At 38.8% G+C, this 23,985-nt stretch overlaps 1 protein-coding gene across 7 annotated transcripts in view; it reads left to right on the forward strand.

Moving 5' to 3' along the window:
- The window catches only part of abcc8 (ATP-binding cassette, sub-family C (CFTR/MRP), member 8), a 205,107-nt gene that overhangs the window by 163,938 nt on the left and 17,184 nt on the right, over positions 1–23,985 (forward strand). For all 7 annotated transcript variants that reach the window (XM_048545426.2, XM_048545428.2, XM_048545427.2 and 4 more), the window contains 8 exons: positions 4,266–4,358; positions 9,397–9,499; positions 15,820–15,933; positions 16,841–16,961; positions 17,066–17,196; positions 19,652–19,730; positions 21,897–22,005; positions 23,475–23,578. In XM_048545426.2, the coding sequence (XP_048401383.1) occupies positions 4,266–4,358; positions 9,397–9,499; positions 15,820–15,933; positions 16,841–16,961; positions 17,066–17,196; positions 19,652–19,730; positions 21,897–22,005; positions 23,475–23,578 (854 nt within the window). The remainder of the gene's footprint in view (positions 1–4,265; positions 4,359–9,396; positions 9,500–15,819; positions 15,934–16,840; positions 16,962–17,065; positions 17,197–19,651; positions 19,731–21,896; positions 22,006–23,474; positions 23,579–23,985) is intronic.

Consider the following 23,985-nt stretch of genomic DNA (forward strand, 5'->3'; position numbering starts at 1 on the left):
TCTGCAATGACTTTTTCCACTCTTGTTCTATTAATCTGAAGTTACCCAAGGATCTAATCTTAACCCCATTCCATTCCTCACCTCATGCTAGTCCTCAGCAATATCATCCAAAAATATAACATCAGATTTCACATGTATTGTTAAGGATACTCCATCTCATCATCACATATGTGAACCTCTCCATTGTTTCTGATTTGTCAAATTGCTGGTTTAATATCTCTTCGAGGATGATCAGTAATTTCTTCCAACAAAAATGTTAGAGTAGCTGAAAACATTCTCATTGGTACTCACCACCAAGCCCCTTCCTTGTTTAACATTTTCATCCCTAGTAACTGCCTTAACATGAGTAAGACCATTTGTGTTGGATCCTGAGTTGAATTTCCAACTTATCTGTTCTACACCAAGACAGCCTACTTTCACCTCAGTAACGTTGCTTGATTCCAAGCATTCATCCATGCCATTGGTCCTTCCAGACTTGGCTACCACAATACTCCACCAGCTGGCTTCCCACCTTCAACCTTAAATAAACACTGCTCATCCAAAACTCTACTGCCCCTACTAAATCCTACTCCAATTTTAGACTTTTGAACACTTCTTATTTTAATCACTCCCCCCCATTTGTGGTGGTGCTTTTTGTTGCATTGGCTCTAAGCTCTGAATGTGTGTCCTTAAACCTCTCACCCTTCCTATATATTGCTCCTAAAACTTTATCTCTTTGATCCTGAGATTGATCGTTCTTTTCCTGAGATCTCCTCCTACGCTTAATCTCAAAACGTCATTTTTTTAACTGATAATGATTTTAGACTATTTGATGATGTTAAATATTTTATAAATATAAGTTATTGATGTAACGATCAAAGTTATAAAATTTTCAAATGCAAGTGTCATAGACAAGAGTCCAATTGTATTTTTTTATAGTTGTCCTCCTTTTTGCATAACAGATATGATTTTTATTCTTATGCTATTAACACTTTGAAATATGCAGTGACGCATTTCCCCAAAACTAGTTTATGAAGTCCAATTTTAAAACAGTTAAAACATACAAGGCTAATTATTGTGACTGATACTAGTCAAGTATACAAAAAAGAGCAAAAGGAAAAAGAAAAGGAAAGAATTTACAATTACAGATACTTCAGGTTCAAAGTTTCATTCTCACAAGTTAGAGTCCAAAAAGTCAATGTGCAGTGATTTTTTGCACTTGACTGGTCTGGCAGAATTCATTTATGTAGATATCAGACACAAATGAATGCAGTTGAAGATGCAGCAAAATAATTCCTGATTGGTGCTGTCTTGTGATGCTGTGGTAGTGTCCTTGCCCCTGAACTGGGAGGACCAGGTTCAAGTCTCACCTGCTCCAGAGATATGCAATAACATTTCTGAACAGGTCAACTATATAAATTAGTTGAATAAAAACACAATTAAAGATAATAATTCGTGTTGAGGGACTCGTGTCACACAGTGGTGGTGTCCCTAAACCAAAAGGCCCAGTTCAAATCCCAACTTCCAGATATGTATAATAATATCCCTGAACGAATTGATTATAAAAATAGGTTACTTTTTTTTTAAATTGAAGCTAAAATAATCAATTCCTGTTGAGCTGGATCTTGTGGTAGTGTCCTACCTCTGGGCCAGGAGACATTGGTTCATGTCTACCTGCTTCAGAATTGTTTAATGACATCTATGAGCAAGTTCATTCGGAAAACAAATAATACTTGTTAGAGAATATTGTGTAAAACTTTTTTGTGACTGGGAATTAGTTCACATTTTAGGTGAGATATTGAATTCTTCCAAGAAACCAAGATTTCAAAAGAGCTTGAGACTAGAGGTAGACTGATAACAGTCTGAAGCTGCTGCTGTTACTTCTGTCCTGATAATAAAAGCAATCTGAAGCAAGACAGCCAAGCTGTCTAATGAAAACTACACAAAAGGCATGTAGCCACGTGACCAGGGCTCCTGGATGAGTCGCTTCAGTGAAAGAGGTAGCTTTGATGCATCTGGTTAAACCAATCTAATTTTGGGAGATTCTTGTGGGGACCATGAGGGCAGTCTCTAGCATTGAGTTTTAATTTTGTGCAGTGCAGTTTTATTTCAAACCAAACACAACTGGAGGAGACAGACTGCTCATTGCTCCTTTATGTGACTGACCAGAACGTGTTTGTACTGCAAAGATGTGACAGTCCCAGAGGGTATTACGTTAGTTTTTGTCACCTGGAAGTTTCTGGAAAGCAGTTTCTATGGTTGGCAGCTATTTTAAAACTTGCAGGTGCTCATTTAAAAAAAACACAAGAGAATGTATTTTCCAAAACATAAACAATTTTTAAAAAATGACCAAAAGAACAGGCGGCACAGTGGCTTAGTTGTTAGCAGTGCAGCCTCACAGCGCCACAGGCCAGGGTTCGATTCCAGCTTCAGGTAACTGTCTGTGTGGAGTTTGCACATTCTCCCCGTGTCTGTGTGGGTTTCCTCTAGGTGTTCCAATTTCCTCCCACAGTCCAAAGATGTGCAGGCTAGATGGATTGGCCATGCTAAATTGCCCGTAGTGTTCAGGGGTGTGTGGATTGTAGGGGGATGGGTCCGGGTGGGATACTGTAAGGGGCAGTGTGGACTTGTTGGGCTGAAAGGCCTGTTTCCACACAGTAGGGAATCTAATCAACTGCGGATGCTGTAAATCAGAAACAAAAACAGAAGTTGCTGGAAAAGCTCATCAGGTTTGGCAGCATCTGTGAAGAAAAGTCAGAGTTAACATTTCCGGTCCAGTGACCCTTCCTTCTTCTGGTTTTGTTTTTATAAACAATTTAAGGCCTCTTCATGCCTTTTTGGACATGACAATACAAAACTTGCAATATGACAGATGGAATCCAATGTTTACAAGTTTAAGTGGCAAATATTGGTAAGGCAGAAATGGAGAGATAATTTACGAAAAATGGCACAATTTTGAAAAGTGTAAATGAGCAAAAGAATTTTGGTATTCATATAACCCTAAAGTTATTTTTAAAAGGGGGTTACTTTTTTTGTAAATAGTGGAATAACATATGAAAGCAAAAAATATTGTTAGAACATTTAAAGAATTGGGTAAGTCTCACTTAGAGCATTGTGGGCAATTCGGTGAAACTTTCACTTCAGGAAAGATCTTTAGTCAGTTAGAACTATATATATAAGATATTATATCATTTGATGAATTAAAACAGCGTTAAAATATTATTGAATTTATTTGGTGCAGTTGGACAGATGTCTTTCACCTTTGAACTTTGATTCAATCCTAACCATAATGAGGAGATAAAAGCTTCCAGTTCCAGCATCAAATGAATTTGAGTAGAATTATAGAAATATACACCACAGGAGGCCATTGGCGCTCAGGCCGATTTCAGCTCTTCGACAAGGCAGACATGCTCACCCCCAAATTGCCGTTTTTTTTGTCGAAACTCTGTGAGTACCAATTCAACTTTTTTTACGTTAATTGATGGAATCAGTTTCCAACAGATTTTTCAGATAAATGTTCTGGATGAAATAAAAACTTTGATTTAAAAAATATCTCTTGATGTCCCCTTTAGATCTTTTGCTAATGATTTTAAAAATCTATGACCTGTGGTCAATGATGCACACCTCAGAGACTGAGCAGCTTATCCCCAAATGGTCTCCCAAACTTTCTCACTACCTTGAAAATATTTCCACCATCATTTTTTAACCTGTTCTATTCCAGAAATAGAGATACTGACATTTCAACCTCTCCTCATATTTGAAGTTCTAATGACTACAGATTCTTTCTGAAGTGAAAGCTTCACCGAATGGCAAATAACTACCAGTGTACCTATTGTATGTTAAGAATGCACAAAGGTAAAAATCAGAATCCTTTACTGGAGTAGCTATTAGAAACTTACATCTCATATATGATATTATCACTGACAAATTGTGGAATGCTTCCTTATTGATTGAACAAATTAGATATTCTAATCCTGTTTATGAATGGGATCTGAACTACAAGGGGCGAGCTTCAAGTCCCAGCTGGTTGACAGATATGTCATAACATCTTTAAACTAGTTGATTAGAAAAATCTATCCTGCTTGTGAATATTTCATATAATTCAGATTATCAAATTTTGTAATTAACAATCCTATCGCACATGAGGATTTAGGCAGAGAAGATGTTGATTAGAATTTGTTCCAATGCAGCTGATTTAGGATTACTATCTTTTGAATGAAGAATAATGCAAAATCTTTACCACCAATAGAATGCTCATTCTACTTACATTCTCCTATTTACTGCAGAGACCTCCAGCAATTAGATGACAGCACACAACTTCCCCTGTTATCCCATTTTTCTGAAACTGTGGAGGGATTAACCACAATACGCGCCTTGAGGTAAATATAAACTCAGGTTAGAATGGCATTCTTGTTCCATTAAAATTTGTCATGTAGCATGCCACTTATTAGTGTATTCAATAATTTTCTTGCTGCTTCTTGTTACTTCATCTATAAACTCTTCCCAGTGACACACAGTAAATTAATCATTATGGAGGAATGTGATCTTGTGTAGCAAGCTAATGTTGTACAGCCAGCAGAATAATTTAAACAAAATGAAAAATGGTAGCACTTCTTATAAGTCTACTACTGTGAACTGTGACAAATGCTATAACAGTCTATTTTTGGCTGTTATCCTAAAGCACTATTGATCAAAAGATGACACAAGCCCCAATGACAATGAATTTTGAGTTGTACCTAATTAAATGATCTTGAAATTTGTCAGACCAAGAAAGACATAATTATAACGGTGCTAATGTACATGGCTAATATTTGAAGCTGAATTCCATTCTAGCATACTTTCATCCCATGAATAATGTATCCAAATTAACATCCACCTAATTTATAGTACTAATTATAGTACTAAGATGCAAATTACAGTCTTAGAATTGAATTATCTCCCCCATCCTAAATTCACAGTCTCTGCCCTGAACTCCATCCTTTTACTATGTATCAGTATAATGCATATACCTGGAGGCATTTGTAGTACAGTGGTAGTATGCACTGACCAGGAGGCCTGGGTTCAAGTCTGACTTGCTCTAGAGATATGTAATAACATTTCTAAACATGTTGATTAGAAAATATCTAAAGCTAATATCCTGCCAAAGAACTGGCAGTTAAAGATGCAAATGAAGCGTTGAAGGCTAAATACCTAAGTTGTTTCATGGGGAACACTTTTAAGTATAATTTTACCTCCTGTACATCTGACTTTCTGGCCTCAGCTGTAAAGTTAGGTCTTTCTGGTGTATATTCTCAGCCTGGAGATTTTGACCCAAATTTTTCAAAGACTGCAAAATGGAATCCCAATGGGGCCCCGATATTTCTCAGATATATGTCGGAGGAAGAAAAAAAGGAACTGCAAGTGGCTCCAGAGCAAACATAACTCAAAGCAATTCAAACATAACAGATACCCTGGCACAGAGTGTGCAGATTTCGGTCTACTGGTTAAACATGCCGTAGCACACATAGAAAAATCAACAAGGGTTCTAACATGACTTAAGCCACGAATGTCTGTCATCTGATGCTTGATTTCATGTTGAAAATTGACAGTCAATTGAGATAAAGCATCAAGAAAATTGTTGCTATTTCACACTCTATGCCTATTATTTGAACTCAATTAGACAGAACAATAGGAATGTTTCAATTAACACCATATTAAACAGCGTTCTTGGAATTGTATGTGTTCAAGCAAGTGCGCAAAGTAGTCTGGATTTTCTGGATTTTAGGAAGACTTTGGGGAGTTAGGAAATGAACAACTCACTGTAGAAAACCTGGTTTCTGATCTGTTTTTGTAGTTGCAGTACTTACATACCTGGTCCAGTTAAATTTCTGTTTAATGGTGAACTACCTACCCAATCACACCACTTCAAGAGAACAGACAGTCTAAGATTGTTTTCTTTGGAATAAAGCGGGGTGAGAGGAGACTGAAGTGGAGTATATAAAATTATGAGGTGTCTAGACCGTGGATCATTCCTACTGTTTTTGATTGATGGGTCCATAACCAGAGGGCATAGATTTAAGGTAAGAGATCTGGGTGGTTTCAAAGGGAAATATTTATATGCAGACAGTGAGGAGAATCTGGAACTCACTGCCTGAAAGGATGGTAGAGGTTGAAACCCTTAAAACATTTTAAAATTCTTGAATAAATAAATGAAGTGCTTCAAAACTACAAGACTTAAGATGGATTGTTACTTGACAGTCAGTGCAAATTTAATAGGGCAAATATCCTGCATCTTTGCTACACATTCCTATTACTTTGTACTACTATGGTAATTTCATTAAATGTCAAAGACAATTGGTTGAACTCTGTTGTTAGATATAATGATTATTGTGACTTCTATAGTGCTGTTGTTATTGCCACTTATCAGTCTAAACCACACAATGTTTTAGCCAGGTCTTGCTGCTATAGAAACAGATACACTTCACCATTTGAGAAATTCCACATAGACTGAACACTGTAATTATTAGCAAACATCCCCACTTCTGACTTAATGAAGGAGGGAAGCAGCTGAAAAGGCTTGAGTCTTATAAACAGCACTGAAAAACGCCTAAAGCAGTGTCCTGGGGCTGAAAGATTGGCCTCTAGCAGCCATAACCATCTTCGTTAACATTAGGTCTGGCAGCAGCTGATTGAGTCTTTGCTCCTGATTCCATTGACTTCAATTTTGCTCACCCCTGAATGGAATACTCAGGCAATTACCACTTTAGAACACAGAACATAGAACAATATAGCACAATACAGGCCCTTCACCCCACGATGTTGAACCCACCTACTATCCTAAAATGACATTGATGCCAGTGGCAGTCACTCTCATGTCACCATTCAAGATCAGCCCTTCTGAACATGCTCAGGCCAATGCTGCAATCAGTGGCCTGAATGGATCCCAAATTCAGCATTCATGAGTAGGAAATAGCAACAGTTCCCTTGATGCTTTATCTCAATTGATTGTCAATTTTCAACATGAAATCAAGCATCAGATGACAAACATTTGTGGCTTAAGTCATTTTAGAACCCTTGTTGATTTTTCATTATTTTTGATTTTCTTCTTTTAATAATTTTGGTATGGAGCGAAAGGTGATTTATGGATTAACTGAAACAGTTTGTGGAAAAGGAACAGAATAGACCAGGCAAACTTTTATTTGTTTGTGAGGTCAGGCGTGGAGGTTAATTGCAGACTGAGTCTTGATCAACAGGTTTCCTACAGACATAGCAATCCTTGGGAAGAGCATTGTGTTTAAACAGACAGCAGAAGATGGCTATTAACGAGATTAGTATCTGAGAATTGGTTCCAGCAGGTCTGGAAGAAATCCTATGTTAAAAAGGACAGCAGTTGTTGTGTCATATTTCAGGTCTCAGTGGAAAAATATGTTCGGTCCATCAGTCAGAACCAGAGTTGGAGTCCTATTTCAACACTGGCAGTGTTTTCTGGAGAAGATGCACTAGGCAGGTGACAACACACCATGAAGATTTGAAAGCTCCCTGTCTTATCTCACACGACAAATTTTGGAAGCCAGAGAAGTAGAAAATTGAGCTAGAAGTAAAACTGCCTTTTCCGTGAGTGAACTGAGGAGGTGACCCTGAGTGATACTTGGAGTAAAGCAACCCAAGCAGTCCATAACTATGCCTGTGAAACGATCATTCATGAAAGCCAATTTTGTTATTTTCATTTATTATCTCTTGACTTTGTTTGTTTGTCTGCCTGTCTTGTGTGAATGATGGCGGTGAAAACAAATGAGTTCAAAGCACTGATATTAATCAGATTACCTTCTTGTTTATGCTTTTCTCTGCCAAAGTTATTGGGTATTCACTAAATTGAGTCTTTTGCTTGTGATACAAAACCAGGGCCTGGTATTATTTATTCACAAAGTTTGGGATTGGTTCTTCAATAGCCTGGAATAGAAACCATTTGAGTCAGCTTTGGTGTGGAGGGAAGAGTGGTGTTCAATGAGTTAACTTTACTATGTTGCAAATACAGAGGTAGAAGAGCTGATTCAGTTCAGCCACCTGTCCCTATGTTGTAACAGCAATACAGAGGAGCTGAAGGGAGGAAGGGGCGTCAGTGGCTAAAGACACAGCCTCTAATGATAAGACACCATGTGCAACCTGCTGTCCCTCAGCCTTCCAACTGCTGAAAACCTTATTGTCACATAGATTTAGCCATTCCAATATCACTTTTTCAAAACTATTCTGATTTTGCCATTTCACACAAAGTCTAAGAGTCAAAGGTCAAATTCCCAACTGCATCTCCAAGAAGGAGGCAATAAGAAAATGTTTGTTCCATGCAATTGGTATGCTCTGCTGAGAAAGGCTAGTAAGGTCCTTGGCTAGTTAGGAAGAAAATCATTGAGCTTTAGAGCATATCTTCATTTGATTCCGTCATAAGGTCAGAGCAAAGGTCAGGTTTATCTAGCCCACTGTGATTTAGTTGTTTTGTTCTAAGAAGTGAACATAAGATAAGCTAAAATGTCATTGTTCTGTATATTTACACTGGTTATAAAATAGTTATCATAATATCTACTAAAGAGTTCATCAGTTTGCTGTTCAGAAAATTAGAAAATGCATATACAGCAGATTAGAATTAGAATGAAAATCAGGCAGTATTTATGAAGTGTATAAAATGTTTCACCACATCACTGCCCTTGTTGTGAAAACCGAAATCTATTTTTTAGCGTAGTGTTGGTAAATTGAGGGATGTAAAAACTGGAGTTCAGAGTGGTACTTTATGAACCCTGTGACAGTGCAGGTGGTTTACAATGATGTTTGCAATCCTGTACAGGCCTATGTTATCATTGTAACCTTGATTAAACTGGAGTTGGTTGGTTCATATCCGAGTGCTAATTAATCCAAGAAACGTGGAATAACAAAAATCTCATATGAAGAAGGATGAATAAGCCAGCCAGCCCATTGAGCCCACTCTGCCATTCAGTACTATCTAACAGCTGATACTGATAAGAGATAGATGATCCAAAAAATTGTAACGTGGCACTACAGTGATTTTTAATGGTATTCCCCACTGAATGCTCATCTCCAAGGCAGTGTGAATCACATGGATTTTGTATCAAAAGTAAATTAGCTACCTTCCAGACCTCCAAATGTAATTGTGACGATTTAGGCATTGACGTTGACTCACACAGTTCGATTGTACAGTCAGCTTAACTAGCTCAGCACAGATCAGGAATGCTATCCATAAAAGACTTACATGGTGTGCTGTGTGTTAGTACTATTGAGAGCTAAAATAGCATTTTGAACTGATTGTAGATTCTGAATAAATTATTTCAGTTGATGAATAAGGATTGTCAAGGAAGAATGTTCATTTTCTCCTAATTATCATCAGACATGAACTTATCTACCTTCTATCACTTGACTCTATATTTTCAGGGAAGAAAATCGCTTTAGGCAGCATCTGCTGGAGCTCACCGACACTAATAACATCGCCTCCTTGTTCCTCACAGCTGCCAATCGCTGGCTAGAAGTTCGCATGGTAAGGCTTTCAGTTTCTCCATTTTTAATAATTAACATTGACTCATTTTTGCTCTTACTTGATGGACATAACAATTGATCTATTCAGTGCCTGCACTGCAGATTTCCAAAAAAATTCATCCTCACAAACCCATACTTCAAAAGGACTTAACGAAGATATTTATTTTTCCTTGAGTTCATTTATTTTAAACAGCCAAAACCTTGCTGAATAGTGTTCTCCTTCTGCTACTCACTTCATAGATTGTAACAAAAGATGTATTGAATGTATAGCTCCTGCAGTGGATCTTGGTCTTGATCTAAATAGAAACATTGTGAGGCTGCCTGAAAGGTGTAATGTCTCAGTGCAGTCTGACAGCAAATCAAGCTGAATTAAGCCTAATTCAGGTATTTCATAAACAGGAATATATTTGACACTCAAATATTAATTCTTCTCCCCACATACTCTGTAAACTACAATTTCTAAACCAAAGGCAGGGCACTATATCTACAGATGGAATCAGTGATGTATTACCAAATTAGAATGCAGTGTTTTTTCTTTAATGGAGGTGTACTCCCAAGTGCCCAGTCCTCATGTCCAATTTGGTGGTAGAAGTCATAGTTTGGAAGATACTGTTGAAGAAGCCTTGCTGAGGTGCTGCAATGCATGTGACACAAAGATTTAGCAATCAATGTACCCATATAGTGAAGGCACTATATGTTTATAGTGGTAAACGGTGGACTATACAAGTGGGCTGTGTTGTGTTAAACTGTTTGAGTACTGGTGGAACTGCATTCCTCCAAGCATATTGAGAGTAATCCATCAAACTCCTGACTTGTGACTTGCAGATGGTGGAGCAACTTTTGGTAGTCAGGAACATAGGCACTTACTGCAGAATACCTAACCAATGATGACTCAGCGACTGCTGATAGTTGAGAATTTAGTGATCGCAATGCCAATCAAGTGGACGTGATCAGACCCAAGATCAGAAGGCACAGGAGCAGAAGTAGGTCATTTAGCCCATTGATTCTGCTCTGCCATTCAATGAGATCATGGCTGACCTGATAGTCCTTAGCTCCACTTTGCGGCCTTAATGGTTAAAAACCCATCTATTATCAGCCTCGAATATAATTAATGACCCAGCCTCACAGCACTCTGAGCCATTTTCTTCTTAGCTGTTTAATGCTACACAAACATTCATGGCTGATTGTTGGAGAACTTTGTAGCTTTGGTTTGATCTGTTATTTATGGAATCACTTTGCTCTCTCGATCACATTCTGCTGCTGAGTTTGTAGCAGGCAATCTTGTGTTGTAGCGCCACCAGGTGGGCACCTCATTTTCAGGTAATTGGTGCTTTTCCAAGTATGCACCTCTGCATGAACTGAACCAGTTTCAATCCCATCGATGAGTGATAATAGAATAAGGGATACATCATAACAAGAGCTTTTAGACTGTGATGGAATGCCACTTACTGTGGATGATGAGACAGAGTGCTCAATGATGCTATAGCAACATAATGGAGAGTGTCAATGGTGGAGAAACTTTGTCTCTCCACAAAGATAGTGTTGTGATAACTCCTACCATTACTGTCAAGTTCAGATGGATCTGTGACAGGTTAATCGAGGATGAAGTCAAATGAGCTTTCTTCTCTCCTGTGATTTCTGCGATGTGCTGGAAGCCTTGTCTGACAACTTTATCCTTCAGAACTCAGCCAGTAAGGTCAGGAATGATTTTATCCAACCACCTTTCGTGATGGACATTGAAGGCCTCATCCAAAGTACATCAACACACTTGCTGTCCACTTTATTCCTTCTACATTGCATTAAACACAGGGCTATACTGATTAATTAGCTAAGGAATAGCAATAAATAGAAATTGGTGAGAAATTGGCCAAGTTTGTCTTGAGACTATGAGAGTTTATGGGGTTTTAACGTTAATAATTTGGATTTTCATCATTTGTTTTCAACAATATACTGTTGCAGCAATTCTGATTGGCTTGAACTGTGAGTGGAACAGAATATTACAGGGAATGGCGACAGAATATTTTCCAGTTGTCTATATGGGTACAGTTGCACCAACATTCAAGACACTCAATACGAACTATTATATGTTTGATGCTTCCCACACCAGCTTAAATATTCCTCCTGTCCATCATTGGAATATCATAGTTGAACAGGTGTGTGGAAATGCTATCTTCCAAGTTTACTGTCAAGTTCCCCTCAAAGTCAGCCAACATCCAATTTAGGTACACATGGCCAAAATCTGCTACTTAACTGAATCACAGAGTAACTCCATCATATGTACTGCAGGAATCGGAGAGGAAGATTCTATCTATTTAAGGGCTACCAGGGATGAGCAATAAATGAGTGATCCACCCTCATCTAAACACAAATTTATAAATCTATATTATTACTTTCACCAGTTGAAGTAATCTTCTCTATAGTTGAAGCTACTGATAAATATACTGTGACCACAATGACTATCATAACATGAATATTGCTGCAGTTTCCTTGAGCATAAATACATAAATGTGTATTTATGTCTTGATACAGGAAGATACTCAAGACATGAATGAAAAACAGTGAATGTTGAGCCAAGCAAGAGTTTATTGGGAGGAAATTACTTTGGAGTCTTAAGTATTAGAGGGTGATGTAGATGTAGAAAAACAGGGAGATGTTGGGATGATGGCACAAGAGATGATGGCACAGTAACCAATGGTGGGAATGGTGAATGTGAAAGAAAGAAAGGTGGTGTTTGAAGGTGGGATTTTAAAGTTCAAGGAGCTCAAGACAAAGAAGAGGCGAGGTCCTGGATGAAATTGCACACAAGAATGCACATTTTTAATTTCAGGAATTGGGAACTGGGAGACATTGTAAAGTTAGTTTGAAAAGGCACAGAATGGTATAGCTACCAGAGAATTCAGAAAGAAAAATTGCTCAGTGGTTTCCCAAATACCGTGGGCTGAACTTTACTGGCATGCAGGAAGTGGGAAGTGAGATAAGCTGGTAAAATCATGAGGAGCCATGTCAGATCCTGCCAATATGTTACCAACAATGGACCAGAATCCCCAAGGGGGCAGTAGCCAGTGTAAGTAAGAAAAGAATTGATAATAGCCATTTTACCTTGCTGTCAGTATTTTGCTGATGGCAGATTGACCCCCTCCCTCACACACCCTGCTCCTCCTGAGCAGTGTGGCATGGCTATGGGTGCCATGGACTGGGCCAACAGACACCATGGCCCCAGTAATACTCTCGGAGGGATTTCTGTTCCATGAAGTTTTTTTTTCTGAGTTCCTCCCTGTTTGCCTTAGGAATGGTCACTGCTCCTGGTGATGCTGCTGAGCAGCTTGCCCTCTGACTGGGTTGGCAAATCCTGCTGCAGCTACTTAAACAGCCCATAACATCCAGAACATTGTCCCCACTGAATCTTAACTAGGTTTCAGGCTAATACAGGGGAGATCAGTCATATGTGTTGGACCATGTCCTGCAGTATGTGGGAAATCTTAGGAGATAGCAAGAACTGCAGATACTGGAATCAGAGTCGATACAGTGTAGACCTGGAAGAACACAGCATAAGGGGAGCAGGAGAGTCGACGTTTCGAGCCTAGACCCTTCATCAGCACTGGTATCCTGCTGCCTGATCAGCTGTTTTCCTACAGCCTCACACTGAGGGGAATCTTAATTCTCTTGAAATTGTGGATGACAACATCTGCGGGATGTGCCATTGGTTTCATCAGCCTGAGTACTGGGCTTTGAAGCCTGAGTGTTGGCTAGAGGCACAGCAGTGCATCTGCAAGGCTGAGAGTTATGTGACCACCCTGCAGCTTCAGCAAGTTCAGTCAGAGAGGGAATGGATGACCGTTGTTCCGAAGGAAGGTGGCAGCCAAGTAGTTGGGAAAACACCAGAGTGCATCTCACTCAAGAACAAATTTTCACTGAGTTGGAAAACAATGAGAGTAATGCTTTTGCTGGGGGTACAGCATCCCAGCCAAGGGGTGAGCAGAAAGAGATGGAGAACAACAATGGTAGCAGACTCAATAATGAAGGGTACAGATAGATGTCTCTGTGACTACAGGATGGAGTATGGTCTCCCTGGGGCAAGCATTGTAGAGGTCATTGGACAGCTGCAGGGTATTCCATAGTGGGGAGGCAAACATTCAAAGATTGTATTTTAAACTGGGACCAGGGGCGTAGGTAAAATGAGGAATGAGGTCCTGCAGCAAGAATTTAGGGAGCTAAGCAGCAGGTTTAAAAAGCAGAACATCAAAGGTTGTAATTTCTGGGTTTACTCCTGGTGACTCAGGCTTGTAACTACAGGAATAGGCAAAAAGAACAGATAAATGTGTGGCTGAAGATTTGAAGCTGAGGGGAGGTTTTTAGATTCCTGGATTATTGGGTTCATTTCTGGGGAAGATGGGAACAGTACGAGGTCAATGGGTTGAACCCAAACTGGAGCAAGACCAAGGAACATTGTGGAGGGTAGGTGGAGGAGCATGGCAAGGCTAGATGGCATTTATTTCAATGCAAGAAGTCTTTCAAGTAAAGCAGATGAATTGAGGGGGTGCTTATTACGTGGGGATAGCAAACAATGTGACGAGCCAAGTGCTGGAAAATGGGATTAGAATAGATATTTAATGACCAGCATGGACATGATGGACAGAAGGGCTTCTTTCCATGCCATAAAAATTTTATGCCTTTATACTGTGTTGCTAACTGAATTCTGTCCCTTGATAACAAGGTGTAGAGCTGGATGAATACAGCAGGCCAAGCAGCATCAGAGGAGCAGGAAGGCTGATGTTTCAGGCCTAGACCCTTCTTCAGAAATGGGGGAGAGGAAGGGGAAATAAATAGGGAGAGAAGGGGAGGCAGATAGAAGATGGATAGAGGAGAAGATAGATGGAAAGGAGACAGACAGGTCAAAGAGGCAGGGATGGAGCCAGTAAAGGTGAGTGTAGGTGGGGAGTTAGGGAGGGGATAGGTCAGTCCAGGGAGGACGGACAGGTAAAGGGGGTGGGATGAGGTTAGTAGGTAGGAGATGGGGGTGGGTCTTGAGGTGGGAGGAGGGGATAGGTGAGAGGAAGGACAGATTAGGGAGGGTGAAATGAGCTGGGCTGGTTTTGGGATGCGGTAGGGGGAGGGGAGATTTTGAAGCTTGTGAAGTCCACATTGGTACCCTTGGGCTGCAGGATTCCCAAGCGGAATATGAATTGCTGTTCCTGCAACCTTCGGGTAGCATCCTTGTGGCACTGCAGGAGACCCAGGATGGACGTGTCGTCTGAGAAATGGGAGGGGGGAGTTAAAATGGTTCGCAACTAGGAGGTGCAGTTGTTTAGTGCAAATCGAGCGGACGTGTTCTGCAAAGCGGTCCCCAAGCCTCCGCTTGGTTTCCCCAATGTAGAGGATCTGCTTGGGGATGCTTTGCGGAACACCTACACTCAGTTCACACAAAACAACTGCAACTCCCAGTCATGAACTATTTCAACTCCCCCTCCCATTCCTCAGACAACATGTCCATCCTGGCCCTCCTACAGTGTCACAACGATGCCACCTGAACGTTGCAGGAACAGCAACTTATATTCCGCATGGGAACCCTGCAGCCCAATGGTATCAACGTGGATTTCACAAGCTTCAAAATCTCCCCTCCCTCTATCGCAACCCAAAATCAGCCCAGCTTGTCTCAATCTCACTAACCTGTCCTTCCTGTCACCTATCCCCACCTCCCAGCTCAAGCCCCAACCCCATGTCCTACCTACTAACCTCATCCCGCCCCCTTGACCTGTCCGTCCTCCCCGGAATGACCTATCTCCTCCTTACCTCCCCACCTACACTCACCTTTACTGGCTCCATCCCTGCCTCTTTGACCTGTCTGTCTCCTTTCCACCTATCTTCTCCTCTATCCATCTTCTACCCAGCTCCCCATCTCTCCCTACTTATATCAGAACCCCCATCCCCTCCCCCATTTCTGAAGAAGGGTCTAGGCCCAAAACGTCAGCCTTCCTGCTCCTCTGATGCTGCTTGGCCTGCTGTGTTCATCCAGCTCTACACCTTGTTATCTCAGATTCTCCAGCATCTGCAGTTCCTACTATCTCGGCAAATATCCTTGCTGAGCCTCGTTTATCAATAGCTACAAACTGCGCAATGCATTTTCCCATGAAAAATTAAATGTTGATCACGTTAGATTTTTGCATCATAGCATTAAATGCTGCCTGCATTCTGTTCAGTATTTTTCCTTATATTTCTTCTCAAGCTCTGTGTTACTGTCCATCCATGCTTACATGTTCATTTTTGTTTTTTCTTAAGCACTAAGGTTATGTGTCTGGAATCATGTTTCTTATGATTTCTCAGGAGTACATTGGAGCCTGTGTAGTTCTTATTGCAGCAGTGGCTTCTATCACCAACTCATTGTATTACGGACTAACATCAGGACTTGTGGGTCTAGGACTTACCTATGCACTTATGGTAAGGGTATTTCATCCATGTCAAACTGCTGAAGTTAGCAGATATTTAAATAACATTTGAACATGAATACCTCAGTTTTGTTTTAGTTAACTTATTCTAATATCACAAAGATGCAGAACCCAATGTATATTTGAATAGTTAAGATGCAGTTTAAATATGGGTGTGAATGGAATACTTATATACAGAAGGAAACTCTTTATAAATTAGTAAATGAAATCCAAGAAATTATACATGTCTTAAAACACCCTCAGAAAATATATCCTGAGACTATTGTTGTAATCTTGAGATCTCTGTTCTGGTATTGTACCCATGCTCTGTGTAACCTGCCCATGAGCCATTCAGAGAGTCGTTGACATGTTGACGATTCCTGGCCTCCACAACAGGGCCTGATTACACAAACCAATCAACAATCTTTCTCTGAGCGCAGCTTGCTCTGCACACCCACCTATAGTGCCGTGGCATCTTAGACATCTTCCCAATCTGCTTGCACAAGGCAACAGTGTAAACATAGCTCACTATCAGAACTAGTAATTTTTGTGTTTTTTTTTCCAAAAATTACAGAAATTCCCTCCACAATCCTTTTCCCATTTTGGCCCAGAATCCAAAAATGAAGAAAATTAAATAGATTTGGTCTTTACAGCTGCAAGGGTAAATTTACCAACAATCGTTGCCTGGGGGTTTATTTTAGATTTAAAGTTAAGGCAGAGAAAATGTTCAGCATTGATGAAGTTGGGACCAGAGGAAACTTGTTTTCTATAAATTTATGATTTATGTATCATTACATTTGTTCATGTGGAAGATCGGTAGTGCATTATGTTTTGTCTTTTCATATTGACTGTAATTAGCATGGTTGGATGCTACCAATGGCATATGGTCAATTGTTTCTTTTATTGCTGTCTCTCTCCAGATTTCAAACTACTTGAACTGGATGGTACGCAATCTAGCTGATATGGAAGTACAACTGGGTGCCGTGCAAAGAGTAAACAGTCTTCTTAAAATTGAAACGGAAAACTATGAGGGACTTCTTTGTGAGCATTCATTTAATAGGAAATCTAAATATAACCAAGCTGCCAATTAGTGAATGAAATATCTAACATAGCTTTTTTTTCTCATCCTGATTACTCTCCTATAGCACCTTCCCAGATTCCTACAAACTGGCCAAATGAGGGTGAAATTAAAATTCAGAATCTCAGTGTCCGTTATGACAGCAGCCTAAAACCAGTGCTAAAGAATGTGAATGCCCACATCAGCCCAGGACAGAAGGTAGGTTCGCACCCTGTCCTTGGCTAATCTGAAGCGGTCAGCTGGAGACAGATTAAATATTCCTTTAAAATTGGCCTTCCAAATATTGAATAATAATTAAAATCATGCAGCACCATGTTGAGCATTGGCCAGGAGTGGTGTAGAAACTGTTTGGTCTCCCGAAGAAAAGTTTGCACCATTAGCATGGGGTTGGAAAATGCAATTCTTACACTGGCAATTAATCCATGGCATGAATTGGAAATGGTGCCTCTGTGAGCTGGAGGGAAGGAGAACATTGTGCTACAAGTTAGGAGTTGAACAGTTGAGCTTACATTCTGTACATAGCACATTCCTTATTTTAATGTTAGCATTGAGTGTGGATTTAATACCACAAGAATAAGGAGAAACTTCATAGGAAAGTAACTCCAGCCATGCTCATGCGTGCTTATAACTAGCTTTAGAGTAATGTTCCTCCATTATGTTACAAAACAGCTTATGTTATGAGGACAAAGCTATCAAGTAGATTTTGTTTTTAAGCACTACCCATTTAGTACAATGTTAATGCCATGGTACTTGTGCTGGAATAAAAGCAGATTGTGTACCTTTTACTTTGAGCTCTCCACTTGCTCAAAATATCTGGTTTATCTGAAATATTGTTGTGTTTTTCAATGGTCTATTATGCATCAATTCCAACAGTAAGACTAGACTCCATACTTACACTGTATCTCTGTTATCCGAGCTGTAGCATGTATTTGAACATGCTTTATTGCATGATGTTAGATGCAGGGCAGAATATCGTCAACTAAAAGCATATTTTTAGAGATAGAAGAAAATATATTTTAAGAGAAAGCATTCAGATATTTTTGTTCCTTTTTGTTAGAAAGTCAGTTATTTTCCAATGAAGCCATTTGGAGTCAATATTGTTTAATCCCTGATTGCTGATATGGAACCAAAAAATGAAATATTGAGAACCTTACAGCCATGCATCAGTACAAAACCAAATCAGAATGTATAATGGTTGAGGGGGAAAGGGTAGATTAACTGAAAATAGATTAAAGTAGTTTTTAACTGTAACATTTTGACAAATGAGTATCTGCAAGATTATTTATTTACAGAATAAATGAAGTGGAGGTGCCAGTGTTGGATGGGGAGTGGGCAAGGTCAGAAATCACGCAACATTGGCTTATAGTCCAACAGGTTTATTTGAAATTTCAAGCTTTTGGAGCACTGCTCTTTCATCTTCTGACCTTGCCCTGAGTAAATAGCAGCTTAGATCACTCCTTGGAACTGTGCTTCTCACTCTGAAGGTTGCGCTTCTGAGTTCATGCTGTAACTGGAGCTCATAATTCAGGTAGGCGTTCCAATATGAGCATAGCTGAATTATCAGAGCAGCTGTCCTTTGGATGGGAAATAGCACTGAGGCCTCCAGCTGTCTTTGCATTTTAGTTCATTTTAACAAAGAGCAGTGAAATTCTTCAGGTGTCCTGGCCAATATACCTCTATCAATTAATAGCACCTGTTAAAAATAGAAAGGTCATTCATGCCACTTATGTTTATGTAATTTTGCTGGTGCAAAACAGCTGGTTTGTTATCCAACATGATAGTAATTCATATCATGAGAATCTTATAACAAGACAGCACTCAGACCTGGATTTTCTTGCCAGAAGTAAAGCAAAAATGTTCACATTCATTGTGATCACAATTGTTGACAAACTTGTTGTGTGCTTTTAAGCAACAACTTATGGTTCCTAGAGATTATTTCCAAGGGATCAGTGGTGCATAGGAGCAAATCAAGCAACAGTACATTTAGATTAGATTAGATTAGATTACCTACAGTGTGGAAACAGGCCCTTCGGCCCAACAAGCCCACACCACCGCTTGAAGCATCCCACCCAGATTCATCCCCCTATAACTCACACACCCCTGAACACTACGGGCAATTTAGCATGGCCAATCCACCTAACGTGCACATCTTTGGACAGTGGGAGGAAACCGGAGCACCCGGAGGAAACCCACGCAGACACGGGGAGAATGTGCAAACTCCACACAGACAGTCACCCGGGGCTGGAATTGAACCCCAGTCACTGGCGCTGTGAGGCTGCAGTGCTAACCACTGAGCCACCATGCCGCCCTTCAATCAGTCAAACTGAAGAGTATTCACTGACCCAGAAGTCTAAATCAAGTATAAGTATGAATGCTTAATTCATTGCAATGTGAAGTACAGAAAACAAAAACAGATGAAAAGGCAAAGGAGATTAAGATATGCACAGTATATGAAAGAGACAGAAATAAAAACAATTGAATATAAAGCTAGCCTCACCATTTTAACACAAAAACCAGACTGTTATATGTAAATCACAACATGATTTTAATAAATATGATATTTGTAAGTGAAACAAGTCGTTAGTATGCATCTCTGAAGGTTTAATATGCATAATATTATAAGATTCAATATTAGAATCTATTTATTACACAGGTTGGAATCTGTGGACGAACTGGTAGTGGCAAGTCCTCCTTTTCTTTAGCCTTTTTCAGGATGGTAGATATGTTTGAAGGTAAAATGTTTTATTCCGTCTTTGTGTTGTATATTTTGTCATTCAGTTTTTTTGAACCTACTGATAACTGCCTCGCAATGAATCCTGGCTTGAACCTAAGCTACAGATATTGGTACTTTTAAATGCCTTGGCTGGCTACACATAGTTCTGAAACACTGTGACGCTGTTGGTACTGCCCAGCAAAGTATCAAAGTAAACTTGCAATCACAAAAACTGACCTGCCAAATATATAGCAGCCAGTCTATTTTGCCAGCCATCAAAGATATGCTATGAATATGATGTGTGTAAAATGTTAGATATGTTTCGTTTCTCTTTTAACTTGGCAGACAATTTGTTGTACTGTCCCCTTTACTGATCACTCCTGCAAGTAATCCAAGTGTATTACATGCAGGTATGTGCCCAGAAATCCCAATATCTACCAATGTGGTAGCATAATCAGAGAGTAAGAATTGGACTCCTATTTGGTCCAAACTGGGTATTATGTCTGTGACCATTTCCCAGCTGAAACATTAACTCTACTTCTCTCCACAACTGCTGCCATAACAAGCTTGAGCGTTTCCAGCAGTCTTTTATTTTCAGTTTCCCAGCTTTCACCGTGCTTTTCAATGGGTATTTTGAATCTTGCACACACCCTCAAGTGCATTTATCTAGTTTTTCAGTAGGCACCTCAGTATGCTTATGTTAACTACCACTTCCTAGGCTGTTTTATTTTACAGACTGAAACTAAACATAGAAAACTATTGTTATATCCTTTTTTGCAAACAGAAGTACAAATTAGAGGACTGAATCACTTTGTCTGCTCATTTTTTGTTTCTGCCTGGCTGTGGATTTCAAATGAGCAAAGTTTCCTTTGCCAGACCAAGCCAAATTGATTGATTGCCCTGTGTTTATTTTCACTGATTCTCCCCCTACATTCAAAGGAAATGGAAGGTTGATGTTCACAGTAAATAAACATACTTTATGACACAATAATAGTCTGGCTTTCCTTTACATATGATAGAAATACTATTGTCACTAAGTACCTGTAGTTATAAAAGTTTTAAATATTCCTTTTATCGCCAATGATTTATTCTGGGAGTGTGTGATGAACATGCCCAAACTTGTGATTTAACAGATTAGAAAATGTATTCAGTTAACCACACAGTTAACTACACAAATTTAAGAAATGAGACATAACACAGATGTATCTTCCTCCCCACCTCAGCCCCAACCATTGCACAGCTATAACTACTTCCTTTGTGTAATAATTAAAAGCTTTGGATCACTGATGAGACTGAGGTGACACTGTGTATATTTAGTTGAAAACCTTATCATAATGCTCAGTAACATTATAAGGAAGTGCATTCATCAGAGCATATTATCATAGGCTCTTTTTCTCCTTGGTCTTTTTGTCAATATTTCAGAATGGTGGTGCTTTTCAAAATGCAATATTTTTGTGTTTTACTGATATCCAGTTAATTGAAACAAAATAGACACTTGAGAACAAAGATGTAAACAGCTGAATGTTCATTTGAATTCTACTGAAAATAAGATTATCATATTCAATTTGTCTGGAGTTTACTTAGTGTTGGCGTCAGTTGTGCCTCAACTGGTAGCTATCTCATTTTTGTGTCAGAATTCATGTCTCACTTCAGAACCTGAGCGCGAAATCTGGATTGATACTCCAGTACAGCACGAAGGAAGTGCTGAAGTGTAGAAATTGTCACCTTTTGGATGATGATGAACAGAGACCCGATCTGCCTTCCAGGATGGATATAAAAGATCCCATGCATTATTTCAAAAAAGAGGGGAGTTATGCCTGATACTTTGCCCAATGTTTATTCCTCAATTGGCAATCAAGAAACAGGTTATATAGTCATTGTCACAATACAGTTTGGAGAAGCTTACTATGTACAAATTTGCTACCATGAGTCCACAACAACAGTGACAAAATTTCAGAAAAAGTAGCAGGTTGGCTGTAAAGTACTTCAGAATGCCCAGTGGTGAAAGTACTATATAAATGCAAGTCTTTCTTTTCTTAAAAAGACATATTTTTACATATAAATATATTGACCGTGAACTATTTACTTTCCATTTAGAATCTACTATTTATCAAATGCCATGAAACTTTTATAGAAGCATAGCTTAAAAGTATCTCTTCTGAGTTATGTTTGTTTTTCTGCACAGGGAGGATAATCATTGACGGAATTGATATTTCCAAATTGCCACTAAACACTTTACGGTCCAGACTTTCCATTATTCTTCAAGATCCTGTGCTATTCAGTGGTTCAATTCGGTAAGTATCAACCATAAGGCCATCTGGATCTACTACAAATAATTCAGCAAAGGCCATTGCACAATTAGTCATCCTCTAAAGTAACCAGTTTAAATTCTATAAAATGGCATTCTTTTCCAGTTTTTTTTTTGATCTTTTAAATAAAATATTTGCATCCATACAGTTTGGAACTTTTGGATATTTTAATGGGCTTTTGTCTCTGAAGTGGTGTCAGAAAATATTTCTAAAATAAACACATTTAACCATTACCAATAAGGAAAATATGCCATGGGAGGTAATGTAGTATAAATGTCTGTAGCAGAGACACAGATCTGATTATTCTATAATGGTCTATGTGCTTGCACAAATAAGCTTGTGCTGTCCCATTAGTGAAAATCATTGTCTATTATATAGATTGCAGAAAATCTCAACTAGAGTAATCTCAAGCATCACACCTTAATTAATTCCTCATATTTAAGTGTAATCTGTTTGATTACTTTTCAGTGCATTCCCTATGATAGTTTACTTGATGGAAAGCTATAAAAGTTCTCCTGCACACAACACTGCTTGAAAACATAATCAAAGTGCAGTCAACATGTTTATAGGCAGACCCCAGCAATGCAGAGGGCACACTGAACAGCGTTAGATTCAAAGTACAGAAGATTTTCTGAGTGATCGGTTTTATTTCTTGCCAATTGGAATAACTTGGAACTTGACATTTTTTAAAATAGGGATTGAGACAAGAATGGTGTTTCTTGATGATCAGTCAAGCTCCTCACTGAAGTGTTTAATCTAGGCTTTTCCCTATTCCAATTCGTAGCACAGATCATTATATATGTATATATACACACAGAGACAGATAGAGAAAGTAAGTATGGTAATTCGGGAGATTACTTTAATGGCAAGATGTACGTTTGATCATTTCATCCATCTGTCACTGTCAATTAACAAATCAGGATCAAACTATGAATATCTTCATGCTGATGATGATAGTTACATTTGACATTACATCATGCATTGCCATTTTTTTTTGACCTTGGTGTTTGTAATTTCAAGCCAAAAGTTTTATTCAGCTCAAAAATCTGAATATTAGTCTCCATGTTAAGAAGGAATAAATAGAATTAGCATTGGAACTTATCTTCATACTTGTGAATAGAAGTTCTCATATTAAAACATCCCTTTTTGAATTTATCTAAGAATTCATTGTAATCCGAAACCGAATACAATTAACTATAACAATCAAAATACTACTTTATTTTGATCCCCTGACTGCAATGATGTTAAATTTTGACTTGTTTTATAAACCATCAAATGAAATGTAACTGCTATTTTTAAGGAATATATAAACAATAAAACAACTTATTATATTCATTGAAAATATATTGACCAGCAAGCTTGGGAATGACAGGTTAGCAGATTGTTGACCAGGATTTTGTAAGACAAGTATAAGGTTTTGTCACTTGTGTTTGAATCGAAATTTCCTTTTGTAGATTTAATTTGGATCCAGAAAAAAAATGCACAGACAGTGTGTTGTGGGAGTCCCTGGAGATCGCTCAGCTCAAACATGTGGTGAAGGCACTACCAGGAGGCTTAGGTAACATAGGCAATTTGATTCTATGTGACAGTTACACAGGGAAGCCACTAACAAAGTGTATGCTTTAATGATAGTAATCCTCAACAAGCTTGCTATTCTCCTTTGTTTCTTATGTTTCTTCAAGGGTGTAACTTGATGAATAGGTTTTACATGTTTCAATTCACTGTATACAAACTTTGTAACAATCTTCAAATTTAAGATTAAATACAGGTTTTATTCATTTTTAAAAGTCTTTCAAAATAGTATTGTTAAGCTCCTCTGTTGAATTTACATGTCTGAATATCTTTATCAATGTCTTTATTTTCTTCATTGTGTCTCTGTCATAGACTTGATGATGGGCAAGACATTTTAGCATGTGTCTTCAGTTTATATTTTGATACAAAACTAAAATTCTGCTGGCTTATAGT

This window comes from Stegostoma tigrinum, chromosome 17 (assembly GCF_030684315.1).
Source record: "Stegostoma tigrinum isolate sSteTig4 chromosome 17, sSteTig4.hap1, whole genome shotgun sequence".
Taxonomy (NCBI): Eukaryota; Metazoa; Chordata; class Chondrichthyes; order Orectolobiformes; family Stegostomatidae; genus Stegostoma; species Stegostoma tigrinum.